This window comes from Passer domesticus, chromosome 8, assembly GCF_036417665.1.
Source record: "Passer domesticus isolate bPasDom1 chromosome 8, bPasDom1.hap1, whole genome shotgun sequence".
In the NCBI taxonomy this organism is placed as follows: domain Eukaryota; kingdom Metazoa; phylum Chordata; class Aves; order Passeriformes; family Passeridae; genus Passer; species Passer domesticus.
Genome location: NC_087481.1, coordinates 25172024 through 25186168, shown reverse-complemented (window position 1 = coordinate 25186168; position 14145 = coordinate 25172024). Strand labels below are relative to the sequence as shown.

General features: G+C 52.1%; 1 protein-coding gene across 2 annotated transcripts in view; it reads left to right on the top strand.

Moving 5' to 3' along the window:
- The window catches only part of UNC5B (unc-5 netrin receptor B), a 55640-nt gene extending 47066 nt beyond the window's left edge, over positions 1-8574 (top strand). The window contains exons 8-17 of one of the 2 annotated variants that reach the window (XM_064429794.1): positions 261-293; positions 791-985; positions 1260-1652; positions 2225-2312; positions 2395-2563; positions 2655-2888; positions 3678-3827; positions 4641-4805; positions 4885-5072; positions 5791-8574. In XM_064429794.1, coding sequence (XP_064285864.1) covers positions 261-293; positions 791-985; positions 1260-1652; positions 2225-2312; positions 2395-2563; positions 2655-2888; positions 3678-3827; positions 4641-4805; positions 4885-5072; positions 5791-5956 — 1781 coding nt within the window. In that variant the 3' untranslated portion in view covers positions 5957-8574. The remainder of the gene's footprint in view (positions 1-260; positions 294-790; positions 986-1259; positions 1653-2224; positions 2313-2394; positions 2564-2654; positions 2889-3677; positions 3828-4640; positions 4806-4884; positions 5073-5790) is intronic. The other variant, XM_064429795.1, reaches the window with a different exon arrangement.
- The last annotated feature ends 5571 nt before the right edge of the window (positions 8575-14145 follow it).

Here is a 14145-nt window from a genome sequence, read left to right as displayed (position 1 = left end):
ATGGTGCTGCTGCCTGTGAGTGGGCATGCTGAAGGCAGCCAATGCTGCCACCTGCTGCTGTGTGACACCACTGTCCCCTTTACTGCCCAGGCATGGGGATGTTGTCACCATGCTTCTACCTGGGTTTTGGAATGCACCAGGGAATGATGTTGATCTCCCACACCCCTCACCCTGAGCTGGCTTACCTCCCACTTTCTGTTTCACCTCATCCCCATCATCACCTTCACCTTTTTCTTTTCTAACTTTGTTTTTCCTAACAGATAAAAGAATTCTAAACGAGCCCAAAAGCCACCGTAAGTGCTCATTTCATGGCCATTTTTTTTTTGTTTGTTCCTGTGGTTTTGTTCTGTTGAACCCATGGTAGGGATTCCCTGGCAGCTGGGCGAGGAAAGGGTGGGAAGATGGAACAACTAAAGCCCACTCCAAAACTCCTGTGGGCTCCTCAGGGTTGTCTTTGTCAGGATGTGAGGGTTGCTCACAGCTTCATGAACCTGAGCTGCACAAACCCAACGTTTCTGGGACCCTTGGTGCTCAGGTGAAGTTTCCACGAGCTGTGGCCAGGTGTCCTCCAAAGGTCTGAGGGCTTCACCTCCATCTCATTCTCTAGCATTGCTCTTGACTTCCTGCTCTTAGAAAACACTTTCCATCCTCTTGCCAGCCTTTCCAGCAGGCCCAGGGTGTGTCCTTCCACCCATGCCTGAGTCGGTGGTGGGACTGGGGAGTGACGGTGGGTCTTGCCGTGCTTTTCTGCTGCCCCTTTTTTCACCTCCGTGTCTTTAATCCCTCTCAGTGCTGGAGGCCACGGGCGATGTGGCCCTGTACGCCGGGCTGGTGGTGGCCATTTTTGTCTTCATCGTGATCCTCATGGCTGTGGGGGTGGTGGTGTACCGGAGGAGACGCCGGGATTTCGACACGGACATCACGGACTCCTCGGCCGCTCTGACCGGAGGGTTCCACCCGGTCAACTTCAAGACGTCCCGGCATGGTAAGAGCCATGGAGGTCCTCACCAGCCTTAGGTCTAGCAGAAGGAAAGTTACAGGAGAGGGTGGGTCCTCACTGGGCTCCCAGTCCCATCTTCCTGAGGGAATATACTGATTTTTGAAGGCTTGGTCTGGTGCCCCATGGCAGGGGTTTGGAATGTGATGAGAAAGTCCCATCCAACCCAAACCATTCTGGGATGTCTCCCACTCAAGCAGTACTTCTCCATGCCCTTGTTTCCACTGCTGCCTTCATCCCAGCTGTGTTTCCTGTCTCACAGACAACCCTCAGCTGCTGCACCCGTCCATGCAGCCGGACCTGACGGCCAGTGCGGGCGTGTACCGCGGCCCCATGTACGCCCTGCAGGACTCCTCCGACAAGATCCCCATGACCAACTCCCCGCTGCTGGACCCCCTGCCCAGCCTCAAGATCAAGGTCTACAACTCCTCCACGGCCTCCTCCTCGCCGGGGCTGCACGACAGCACGGACCTGCTGGGGGGGGTCCCCGCCACTGGCACCTACCCGGGGGACACCGGCAGGGACGGCCACTTTGCCAACGTGAGGAGCAAAGGCCTGGGCTCCCAGCACCTCCTCAGCCTGCCCCGCGAGCATGGCTACAGTGCCAGCGGCACATTTGGCTACCTGGGGGGAAGGTTGACTGTGCCAGGCACAGGTAAGCTGCAGGCTGGGATTGTGTGGCTGCTGAACCATCATTTTGTCCCTGCGTGAGCACCCCTTTGCTATCTCAAACGTGGCTCAGGGAAGGAAGGCAGAAAGCCATTCCCAAGGCAGGCATCTCAGGCTAGAGGTTACAGCCTCCTTGGGCTTGCCTTGGTCTTTCCCTGCCATTGATCCAGGGCCAGCACTTTGCAAAAAATCCCAGATATTAGGATTTTCCTTCCTAGTGAAGGAAAAGAATTGGCCTGGCTCATCCCTGCAAGCAGTGCAGCCATGGGACAGCCCAGAGGAGCTGTGGCTGCCCCATCCCCAGAAGTCTGAAAGGTCAAGGTGGACAAGGCTTGGAGCAGCCTGGCACAGTGGAAGGTGTCCCTGCCCAAGGCCGGGGTGCTGGAACTGGGTGATCTTTAAGGTCTCTTCCAACCCAAAGCATTCCATGATTCTGTGACCTGGAGATGTTCCTCTCTGTGCTGCCCTGGCTCCCTGCTCTCCTTGTGCTCTCTGGCTGGGGTGGAGGGTGGTTTCTCCCTCGTTGCCTGTGACTGACCCCTGTGTGTGCTGTTCCAGGGGTGAGCCTGCTGGTGCCCCACGGGGCCATCCCCCAGGGGAAGTTCTACGAGATGTACCTGGTGCTCAACAAGGCTGAGACCGCCCTGTAAGTCACCCCGCTGGCCACCCACTCCTCGCTGGCCACCAGGGAGTTCCCTGTCCAACGTGTGTCCCCTGTCCCTCCCCAGGCTGCCCTCTGAGGGCACACAGACAGTGCTGAGCCCTGCAGTGACCTGCGGGCCCACGGGCCTGCTCCTGTGCCGCCCCGTGGTCCTGAGCATTCCCCACTGCGCCGACGTCAGCTCCTCGGACTGGATCTACCAGCTGAAAACACAGTCCCACCAGGGAAACTGGGAGGTAAGGGGGCAACCTGCAGCCAGAGAGACCCTGGGAGGCAGGCACGACCCCTTGGATGATGGGCTGAGCCTCAGTGTTGATGTCTCTGTAGGAAGTTGTGACCCTGGATGAGGAGACCCTCAACACTCCCTGCTACTGCCAGCTGGAGGCCAAGTCCTGCCACATTTTGCTGGACCAGCTTGGCACCTATGTCTTTGTGGGGGAGTCCTACTCCAGATCAGCCATCAAGAGGCTCCAGCTGGCCATCTTTGCCCCCACTGTCTGCACCTCCCTGGAGTACAGCCTCAAGGTCTACTGCTTGGAGGACACGCCAGATGCTCTGAAGGTAAACATCCCCTTCCCAAAGCTGTTTGTGCTGGCAGCAGGATGCTGCCTGGTGCCTCTCAGGATGGCCTGGCCCTGGGGAGCAGACAACCTGATGCAACTGCCTGCAAAGTGACCACAGTGAAATAATGAGGTGTTTACTGCTTTGCCTGTCCTTCCTCGTCCTCTGCCAAGGAAACAGGGAGGGTGTTGTGCAGCTCCTCTGCTGGGACCCCTCCTGCAGGCGTTACACGAGAGGTTTGGCTGCTGATGGGCAGGTTTTTTATAGATCCTGCAGGGATCCATGCCTGTCCCTGCCCTGGAAGGGTTTTGTGGCATAGATAACATTCAGTGCATCACGGGAAGCTGGAGTTATGATGCTTTGGCTGCCTGGACCCACCAGTGCTGTGGCTGTTTGGTTCCCTGTGACTGGTCCAGTGGATCCTGTTGGGATTGATGTGGTGCCTCTAGGTGGGGATGCAGGCAGGGCTCTGGCTCCTGGCTTGTCTTTTTCTCCTAAAAGCTGCTGGTGTGATGAAGGGATGGTGTTAAAAGCAGATAGATAGCTCCTTGTGTTGGAGCTTTGTGTTTTCCAAGGAGACATTTATGGATGCTCCCATTAGGAAATTCAAGTTTTAGGTGGGGCTGGTATATGAGATGAGCTGGCAAGTTCTTTTGGGGTGGCAAAAGCTGTTCTCCATGCTCTTCTTGGCAACTCCTCTCCCCGTCCTGGCTTTGGGCGTGGAGCTGGGCAGAGGAGCAGCCCCTGCCCTTATCCTGCGCCTCACCCTGCCTGTCCTGCTGCCCACAGGAGGTGCTGGAGCTGGAGAGGACACTGGGAGGGTACCTGCTGGAGGAGCCCAAGCCCCTGCCCTTCAAGGACAGCTACCACAACCTGCGCCTCTCCATCCACGACATCCCCCACGCGCTGTGGAGGAGCAAACTGCTGGCCAAGTACCAGGTGAGGGGCTGACCTGATGACCCTGACCAGCTGGTCTTCCAGACTGGGAGCTCATCTCCAGCCAGGCACCACAGGGCTGTGTTGTCTCCCAAAAGGACGGAGGAGGAAGGGGATCAGTTTCCTGGTCTTTCTGGATGGATGCTCTCTGTGAGGTCTATCCCTGCTGGGGTCTATGTACAAATCACAAATGGGATGGGACTGCTAGGAACGTGTCTTGAGCTGTTTTATTTTCCAGCATCAGTCTCATTACATGGTTATGACAATGGGAAAGTGCCAGCAGCTCACATCCCAGGCAGCAGACCAAGAACTTAATGTTGCAACTTACTTTATAAGTTTTTTGACCAATCACACAAAGCAAAAGCATACTGACAGCAGTTCCATCCAACCACTATAAGCACACTTACCTTTGGTTAAAAAAATGTTTGCTTATTTCGAATACAATACCTGTTTGTAAGCCTTCAAACACATTGCACAGAACTCCATTATTAAGCTTAGAACTTCCTAATATCTCTTCAGATATACTTTTCTGCAGCTTAGGGAGTTATTCTAGCCAAGCATTAATGCACAGACCATTGTCCCATTTGTCCTTACTTTTCTACTTTTTACATAATTTTTCTGCTGACTTATTTTATGGCTTAGCTTAGCTCTAATCACACCTCTGCTGTCTCTGAGGCCTGCCTTTTGCACCTTTCCAAAACCCTCTGATTTTATGGATTCCCACAAGGTCCTGCTGTCCCACCTCATCCCTCACGGGGTGGCTGGAGGAGGTGGGAGCTGGAGCCTTGGCTGAGCCCGTGCTTTGGTGGCCCACAGGAAATCCCTTTCTACCACATCTGGAGTGGCAGCCAGCGAGCTCTGCACTGCACCTTCACGCTGGAGAGGTACAGCCAGGCCTCCACCGAGCTCACCTGCAAGATCTGCGTCCGCCAGGTGGAAGGGGAAGGGCAGATCTTCCAGCTCCACGTCACGCTGGGAGAGGTGAGCAGAGGGGAGGGGAGGTGTGGGGACAGCTGGGGACACGTCTGGGACATTTCAGCAACGTCTCTTCCTCTTCCAGCACGGCAGCTCCTCCGACACCCTGCGCTCCCACCACAGCGGTGCCACCACCACCAGCACCACCCAGGTGGGACCCTACGCCTTCAAAATCCCCCTCTCCATCCGGCAGAAGATCTGCAACAGCCTGGATGCTCCCAATTCCAGGGGGAACGACTGGAGACTTCTCGCCCAGAAGCTTTCCATGGACCGGTGGGTCTCCCCAGGCTTTGCTTTCCCTTCCTGTGCCCCCAGCAGTGAGGCTCCACTCTGTGCTCCCTGTCAGCTGTAGCCATCCAGGGGGGTTGTGTCCAGCTGTATAGGTCCATCCATAAATGAGGATATTGCTCTGCATAGTTATATCCATCTCTATCCTTGGATATGGTTTTAAATTTTATAAGAGGAGAGGTTTAGACGAGATATTGGGAAGTTGTTCTTCCCCTGGGGGTGGTGAGGCCCTGGCATGGGGTGCCCAGAGAAGCTGTGGCTGCCCTATCCCTGGAAGTGTTCAAATCCAGGTTGGAGAGGGCTTGGAGCACCCTGGGATAATGGAAGGTGTCCCTGCCCATGGCAGGGGGGTTGGAACTGGATGATCTTGAAGGTCCCTTCCAACCCAAACAATTCTGCCATCCAATTGTGCCACAGTCCTGTGTCTCCTGTCACTATGAATGGCCCTTGTTTATCTGGGACAATGGCTGTGCCATTCCCACCTGGTTTCACCCCAGGACCAAAGGGAGAAAGGGTAATTTCAGCAAAGCAAACCTTACATTGCTTTTGCATGAATAAACTGCAGATGGTCTCTGAGGGCTTTGGCGTTTGCGTTACAGCATTCCCATCCAAGTTCATGTTCCAAACAGGCCCAGCATCCTCCCTTCTGCCATCCACAAAGGGCACCACAGCAGCCCAACCCTCTCCTGCTTCTCCCTTTCAGGTATCTGAACTACTTTGCCACCAAAGCCAGCCCCACCGGGGTGCTCCTGGACTTGTGGGAAGCCGAGCACCAGGACGACGGCGATCTCAACACCCTGGCCAGTGCCTTAGAGGAGATGGGCAAGAGCGAGATGCTGGTGGTCATGGCCACAGAGGGGGACTGCTGATGCTGCTCCCCACGCCTGGGGCGCCAGGAGGACCAAGCAGGGGGTGAGGAAGGGTCCTCCCCCGATGGCAGGGGGAGGCACATCCGTGCTGAGCGGGGAGGAGCTGCTTCTCCTGCACCACTGTCAGCCTTAGAGACCCATCCTCAGCGTTTACAAGCAATCCAAGTGTTACACAGCATTCCTCCTCCTCCTCCTCCTCGTGGCACGGGGAGGAATTAGGGCTTCTCGAGTCGGGATGGGGGCTTTCCTTTTCCTTCTTCTTTTTGGGTTCCCTTCCTCCTCCTTTAATAGCATTTCTTGCGTTGAAGAGATGAATACAATCCAGGCTTAACTTCTGTCAAAGGCTTCAGGCAGCTTAACGAGGCAAATAGGAAAGAAAAAAAAGGAAAAAAAAAAGTTTCTTAGGAAACGCAAATAATTTATTATCCAGATCTTTGGATGTGTCCTTTTTAAAAAAAAAAAAAAAAAAAAGAAAAAAAAGACAGATTTATAAATCTTTTGGTTTTTTTGGTGTGTGAGGGCAAGAGCAGCGCTGTGGTCAGGGTGGCAGACAGAGAGATTTCAATGGACACACTTTTGTCGGGAAAAGCGTGTGATCCAAGTTGAGAAAAACATGTTTACATGTCCTGGGACCCCCAGGGAGTCCAGAGGTTGAAGTGCCTCTCCACCCCTCTGCTTCAGGGCCAGCTCAGACCCTTCCCAAGGCTTTTGTCCTTGTCCCTTTTCCCTGGCAGTGGGAATGATGGGTCCCACTCCACCTGCAAGGAGGGATGAGGGATGCTGCCCTGTATTTAGGGTTCACGGTGGGGAGAGTGCATCCAGATGTGGGTATTTTTAATTAATTCTTCCCTGGCATGGTTTGGGGGAGCTTTTTAGGATGACTACGCCTTCACTTACGTAACTTCAGTACAAACCAAAGATTTCAGTCCTGCACCGACCTCCGGACTCGGGGCTAAAGGAGGGGATGTTGTAAACTCAGCAGGATTTTGCAGTGAGCACCCCAAACCTGGGCTTGGGGCTCAGAGGGAGGTGACGAGCGGGTGTGGAGGGGTCAGGGGAGAGCAGGGGCTGGTGGGCTGCATGTGGCCACTTCAAACTGCCTCCACTTCAGGTCCCTGCACTCCTGCCTGGATTTTGATGCAGGATTTCAGCACGGATTCAGGGAGGGATACTCTGGTATTCCCAAGCTGCCAACCAGGCTGAGCATTGTCACATGAGGGACAGCATCATGAGCAGTGCTCAGGTTTCCATCCCTCACTGCAGCTCCTGTTTTTCCCCTGGAATAGGCTTTTTATAACGATGGAGAAGCTGTGGGGTGAGTGGAAAGTAATCAAGTGGTAGGCAGGAACGAGGTTCCTCACACAGGATACGGTGTCTTGATGAAGGTAAAAAATTTAGGTTGCCTGCAGGTAGAAATAGTTACTCACTGAGTGCTGTATCTTAGAAATTTGTCTGTTTGAAAAAAAAAAAAAAATCAGAAGGGGGTGGTAAGCTCAGGATTAGACTAGGTCACACGGCCAGGCTGTGGATTCTCCACCAGTGGAAGTATTAGGAGCATGTCCTGCTCTGGCTGCAGAGCCCTGGATCAGTGTCCTGGAGTGCCTGTGCCATCCCACAAAGTGCTGGGCACAGGAGCACACTCAGGGAGCCTGGAGAGCATCACCTGCACAGGGCAGCTCGGGAGGAGCTTTCAGTATTGCTGGGCATGACAGCATTCCCCTGGGCAGCTCCTGAGGCACTGCTGGAAAGCACTGAGCTGCTCCCTGCTGTGTCTCAGGGTCCCTGGGGCTCACTTCTGGCTGGGTTTTCAAGGCTGTGGGAGAGGAGGGATCTTTTCCCCTTGTGCTGGATGGGAAAACTGCTGCTGGGAGAGCTCCTGTGTCACATGGGAAAGGATTTATCTGTCCTTTGGGTTGCATTTGAGCATTTCTGAGACCCTCTGAGCTAAGGAAGAAAAGGCAGATTTGGAGAGCAATAAAGAGTCTGTGGATCAATCCAGCTGCCCATGGTCTCGAGGGCTCCTTTCTCAGTTCCACGGGGTTCTCTGAGGGATGAGATGCTCTTTCAGGTCACCTGGGAATCTCTCTCGCTCCCATTCTCTGGTTTATGGATCACTGTGCTGGGATGTGTGTCTGTCTGTCCGTCCATCCGTCCATCCTGCCCACGGGTGCCTCTCTCCATCCCCCTCCATCTCTGTTCACCTCCCCTTGGGCAGGCAGCAGCCACCTGGCTTGGCTGAAGTGCATCTTTGGGGAGCTGCTCCCCGTTTTTCTGGCCAGGGAACCTGCAGCAGGAGCAGGGCAGGGGGGATGCAGGGTGTGCCTCCCTCTCCCGTGGGTGCCCTCCACACCTCCCAGGGGTTTCTCCAGCCAGGCATTTTGGCCAAGGCAGCCCCGTGGCCTGGCAGTGTCCATCTCTTGCCCCAAAATGTGTTTCCATATTTATATGTCCAGGGGATGGGCCCGGTGGCGTCCTCTAAACCCTCGTCTGTTTATTCTGTAAACTAAAGAACTGTAAATAAAGTTTAGCATTCCTATTGTAACAAATTAATTTTTATGCAATAAATTATATTTCCTAGTCTAATAATAAAAAAATAGAAAAAAAAAAAAAAAAGGAAATATTCTGCTTTATCTGCTTGCCAGTCTCCTGTTCATCACTCACCATTCCTGCTGTGTTTGGCATCTGCAGGGATTGGGGAGCCCTGTGAGATCCCTCTCTTGTATGTGCAGGGTTCCCGGATGAAGGAAGGAATGATGCATCTGACTCCATGTTCTTAGAAGGCTAATTTATTATTTTAAAATACTATATTATTTTAAAGAATACTGTACTAATGAATACAGAAAGGATACTTGCAGAAGGCTAAAAAGATAATAATGAAAACTCATGACTCTCTCCAGAGTCTGACACAGCTTGGCACTGATTGGCCAAAAAGTCAAAACAATTCACATGAAACCAATGAAACAATCACCTGTGGGTAAACAATCTGCAACCACATTCCAAAGCAGCAAAACACAGGAGAAGCAAATGAGATAATATTGTTTTCCTTTTTCTCTGAGGCTTCTCAGCCTCCCAGGAGAGAAATCTTGACAAAGGAATTTTTCCAGACAATATGACTGCCACATCCCTCCAACCTGCTTTGGGCTCCACTGCTCCTGCATGCCAGCAGGAGGGTGTTGCTGTGGGGGTCCCTTCTGGAAGTGAGTGGAGGTTGATTGATGGTTTGTTTTGGGTGCTTCCAGGGCAGGAGATGAGGGCTACAGCTGTGGCTCGCGGGCTGAGACACACTCAAGCAGTTCATTGCCATCCCCGAGGGTATCCTACAAAAAGCAATGCCTCTTCCAGGACTGGGGGGATAATTTGGGAGGGAGGAACGCGTGGCCGCATTTCTCTTCACAGAGAAAAGCAAGGCACAACTTCCCAAGGATATTTTCTGGGAATCGCAGTGAGGAACCTCAGAGAAAGAAGAAACAATTCGTATAATTTGCTGTGCCTGTGTTTGTGCAAAAGTAGAATGCAATATGGAGATTGTTTGCCCAAAGTGATGGTGCTTTGTTTCCTTGGCCTGTCAGGGCCAAGTGTGAGTGTGAGTCAGGACTGTCACGAGATTCTGTGCAGTTGAGTGCTTGGCAGATTCAGTTTAGATGTAATGCAATATAGTATAGAATAATATAGTATAATAAGGCAATTAATTAGCCTTCTGGTACCCATGGAGTCAGATGCATCATTCTCTCCCCCTCATCAGGGGTGAAAATATCTACTCTAGGAATGGTGTCACCGTAGGACACAAAATAACACGACGTGGACACGCAGCTCTCTCAAGGTAAAAAAGCACTTTTAATTTCTGACTCCAGCATTTATAGATTTCCAAAAGTAACTGGATTTACTTTTGGAAATCTATAAATGCCACTGGACAAACCAACAGCCCATCGAATTTCTCCTCCTCCATAAAAGAATACAAAACAATAAGTTATTTACATAACGTGTGTGAGAAAGCTCGTTACAAGAATGTAAACATCAGAAGGCTTAGAAAAACTTACAAAATCAGGGCGACAGGAATGGAGCATGGAGCTGCAGCTGCAAGTGGGGCATCCCTGTCCTCCAGCACCCCACCTGGGGGTTCTTGCTGTTTCCCCATCTGAGATGGACCATGAAGTTACCCCTGGGTGGTGACAGGAGACTCTGACAAGTGGAAGCTCTGCTCAGGTCACCCCACAGCCCAGCCAGACTGCTGCCCAGAGAAGAGTAAAGATGACATTTTGGATAAGATTAAGTTTTCACTTAATGGCTTTTGCCCAGATTCCAAGGTGACACATCCGGTCAAAACCTTACCTGTTTGAGGCTGCAACAAAGAAAAATTAGTCCATGACATGCCATGACAGTTCACAGATTGCATGTTTCATATTAATGGCAGCATAAACATTTTCATTTTTGTACTAGAAGCAATATGTGATTTGAACTAATATCTGCATTTCAAGTAGTTCCATACACTAAAACAAATAGAAAAAATGTGCAAACTAACCATCCACACTGGCTGGGGGTGAGAGATCTTTTGTCTTGATAAAGTCCCAGCAAGGGAACGAAGCCAGAAGGGTTTGCAGGGAGGCTCCAGGAGCCCACTGTCCCTGCCTGGCCCCTCACCTCATCCAGCTCAGTGGGACCAGTTGCCACCAGGAGATGGCAACATTGGCCGTGCTCCGGGCAGGAGTGGGACTTCTGCAACCAGTGAGGAGAAACGGGGATGGAATTGCAGCCCTGCCGCCACAGTGATCATAACGTAGCCACAGGAATACTGGGTTGGAAGCCCAACCTTCCCAGCTGGGCTTTGCAGCCAGGACAGGATGCTGAGGCAGATTTCTCCTCAGGAGGGAGAAGGTTTTCACAGAGTCCCAGAATGGTTTGCTTTGGAAGGGATGTTCCAGTCCTGTTCCACCCCCTGCCATGGAACATCAGACCAGGGTGGTCCAACCTGGCCTGGAACACTTCCAGGGATGGGGCAGCCACAGCTTCTCTGGGCACCCTATGCCAGGGCCTCACCTCCCTCCCAGGGAAGAATTTCTACCAAATATCCCATACAAACCTGTCCTCTTATCAGCTTAAAGCCATTCCCACTTGTCCCTTTCCTGACACCTGAATTCCTTTAACCTCCACCTCCCACGCTGCTTTCTCTGGGCACTTTTTGCACCAAACCATCTTTCCAAGGGCCAGCATCCATGGATGGTCACCCGTGGATAACTTTGACCAGCTGCTGCCCAATTTCCCTTTTCTTCTCCTGTTGAAGCACCCAGTTTGCTAACTCCCCTTACAATTCAAGCACCCCAAATCCCTGCAGTGGCATGTTGAACTCGGGCTCAGAAGCGGCAGCTGTCCCAGCAGGTTTGTTCTGCAGCAGAGCAGCACAGGGGTGTCCCTAAATCTGCCCCCAGCCCCCGTGGGGGCTGTGCTGTGGCACAGGGGCTCTGTCCCCCCTGCCAGGCTGTCACTGTCCCCTGTGCTGTGTGATGGGAGGTGTGGGAATGTGCCCCCCTGTTGATGGAGTGACAAAATTATCCTTTGTCCCCTTAAAAAGGAAATCAGCCCAGAAGTTTCTCTCCTCAAACAGGTGAAAAGGCATCTCATAGGACCCAGGATTTCACCTCGAATTTAAGGATAGCCAGTTGGACAGGAGCCAAAAAATCTGGCCTGAGCAATTTACTAGAAAAAAAAGAGAACAAAGAAACTAATCGTTTTTGTGAGGTGTTTTACCAGGAGCAAAAACCTCTTGCACCTGGCTCGTTGTTTCTCTGTAAAGAGTTTTGTTATTTTGCCTTTTATTAATTTTTTTTTTTTTTAATTTCCAACACTACCACAGAAGCCATCCTGCTGATTTTATGCCTTCTAAGGTAGCTGAGCTATCTTGGGTGAGAAATAGTTCTCCAAGATCTTATGAGACCTGGCTTGAGGAGTTCCCTATTTCAGGGAGGCTTTTCTCCAGCAGGGGCTTTTTTGACATGACGGATGGCAGCAGGTCAGAAATATCAGTGCAATCCCTCAGAGCTGCCCAGTTACTGACTCAGAGAGGCCGTGCCATCTTCTCAGGTGTGTAATATATGTTATAAAATAATTCACGCTAAAGGGAATTAAAAACCACAGCATTTTGTGTACTAAAGCCACTGTCGGGCAACAAGAAGTAACAGGCTAAATGATAAGGATGGAGATTCAAACACCAGGAGGATGACTGTCTCCAGAGATGCATATTTCAAGGGATTTTCTTCGTCTGACAAGACCCCAGCAGGAGGCATTTGACAGACATCAGCAGTAAGATAACACTCAACACCAGAAGTTTATCCCAGAAGATTTTCACCTGACAGGATTTCAGCAATTATTCACCAGTTCTGAGAAACATGGCAGCAAAAAAGAAAAAAAAAACAAAAAAACTATGATGGTATGCTAAAGAAGGGCCCCTTCCAGAGCCCAAAAGACTGTATAAAATTAATTTCTTATAAATTACATTTGGAGACCCATGGGGACTTTGGTGCCATAGAGGTGAAATCCTGGCTCAGAGTCAAATGGCTTTTTCCAAATGTATACTTTGATTATTTAATAAATTTCCTGAATTATTAAATTGGAGTATTCATCTATAACAGGTGCTTTGCCAGCCTGGCATGTCAGCATGGATGAAAATCCCAAGGAGAAACCTCTGAGGAGGAACCTCTGAGGAGGAACCTCTGAGGAGGAACCCATGTGCTCCTCTCAGGCCTTTCCATTCCAGCACATCACCTGCACACTGGCTGCCTGCTGCTGCTTGTTTTGCTCAAAAAAGAGGGAAAAAAACACTCAAACTGGGTTTTTTGTAACATTTGTGAGGCCATCTAACCTGCTCTGCTGCATGGCTCAGAGGCTGGAGGTGGGTGGTGGCTACTGGGAAGTATCTGGGTTCCTCTGTGTTTCCCCTATAGGTGAAAAAAAAATCTTAACAGGACCATTTTGGGGCTTTCTGCAAAAAATTAAAACCCTTTGCTGAAGGGTTGGATGCGTGGGCATGTCCCTGTGTGGCGCTGAGGGGCCAGACACAGCTTTGGGGAAAGAAACAGGGAAAAAAGAGGTGATGATGTGTTCCTTCTCAGTCACACCACGCCCTCAAGGTGGTGTCAAAGTGGAGTTTGGGGGAATCGAGGACTTTGCAGTGGAATTTGTGCTGGTGGGGAAGCACAGGGAGTAAAGGAGGAGCTCATCCTGCCCATCCCCCAAGGTGGTGTTTTGGTGACTTCTGACAAAAATCAAGCCCGGGCAAAAGCTTTTCTTACTGCTGTGTGGTGAGCAGGGCTGTGATTAGCACTGATTTCCACAGAATAATGAAATAATTTGGGTTAGAAGGAGAGGCCTTTAGGATCACCTTGTTGCTTCCCCTTGCCAGGGGCAGGGACACCTTCCAGGGTGCTCAGAGCCTTTTCCAGCTTGGGTTTGGGCACTTCCTGGGATGGAGCAACCACAGCTTCTCTGGGCACCCTGTGCCAGAGCCTCCCAGGGAACAACTCCTTCCCAATATCCCATCCATCCCCGCTCTCTGGCTGTGGGAGCCATTCCCTGTGTCCTGTCCTGGAATCCCTTATCCCAAGTCCTCTTCCAGCTCTCCTGGAGCCCCTCTAGGCACATAAAAGGGCTCTGAGCTCTCCCTGGAGCCCCTTTAGGAACTGGAGAAGGCTCTGAGCTCTCCTGGAGCCCCTTTAGGCACAGAAAAGGGCTCTGAGCTCTCCTGGAGCCCCTTCAGGCACCGAGAAGGGCTCTGAGCTCTCCTGGAGCCCCTTTAAGCCCTGGAAAAGGCTCTGAGCTCTCCCGGAGCTCTCCCTTCTCCAGGTGCCCCCCAGCTCTCCCAGCCTGGCTGCACACAGGGCTCTCCATCCCTGGAGCAGCTCCTTGGGCTCCTCTGGAGCTCGTTCCCGTGCTGGGGATGCCAGATCCGGCACAGGTGAGCTCTCACCTGAGCGGGGCAGAATTTGGGACGGAGGGGCGTGGCTGAGGGGCGTGGCCAACACGATGTGGGCGTGGCCAAGCATGACCCACCCACTACAGATTGTGGGGGGCGTGATCAATCCCGGTGGGGCGTGGCCAATCCCGGTGGAGGTGTGGTCTATCCTTTGGGGCGTGGCCAATCCCTGTGGGGGCGTGGTCAATAGCGGCGGGGGCGTGGCTCCGCGGCGGGTGGGCGTGGC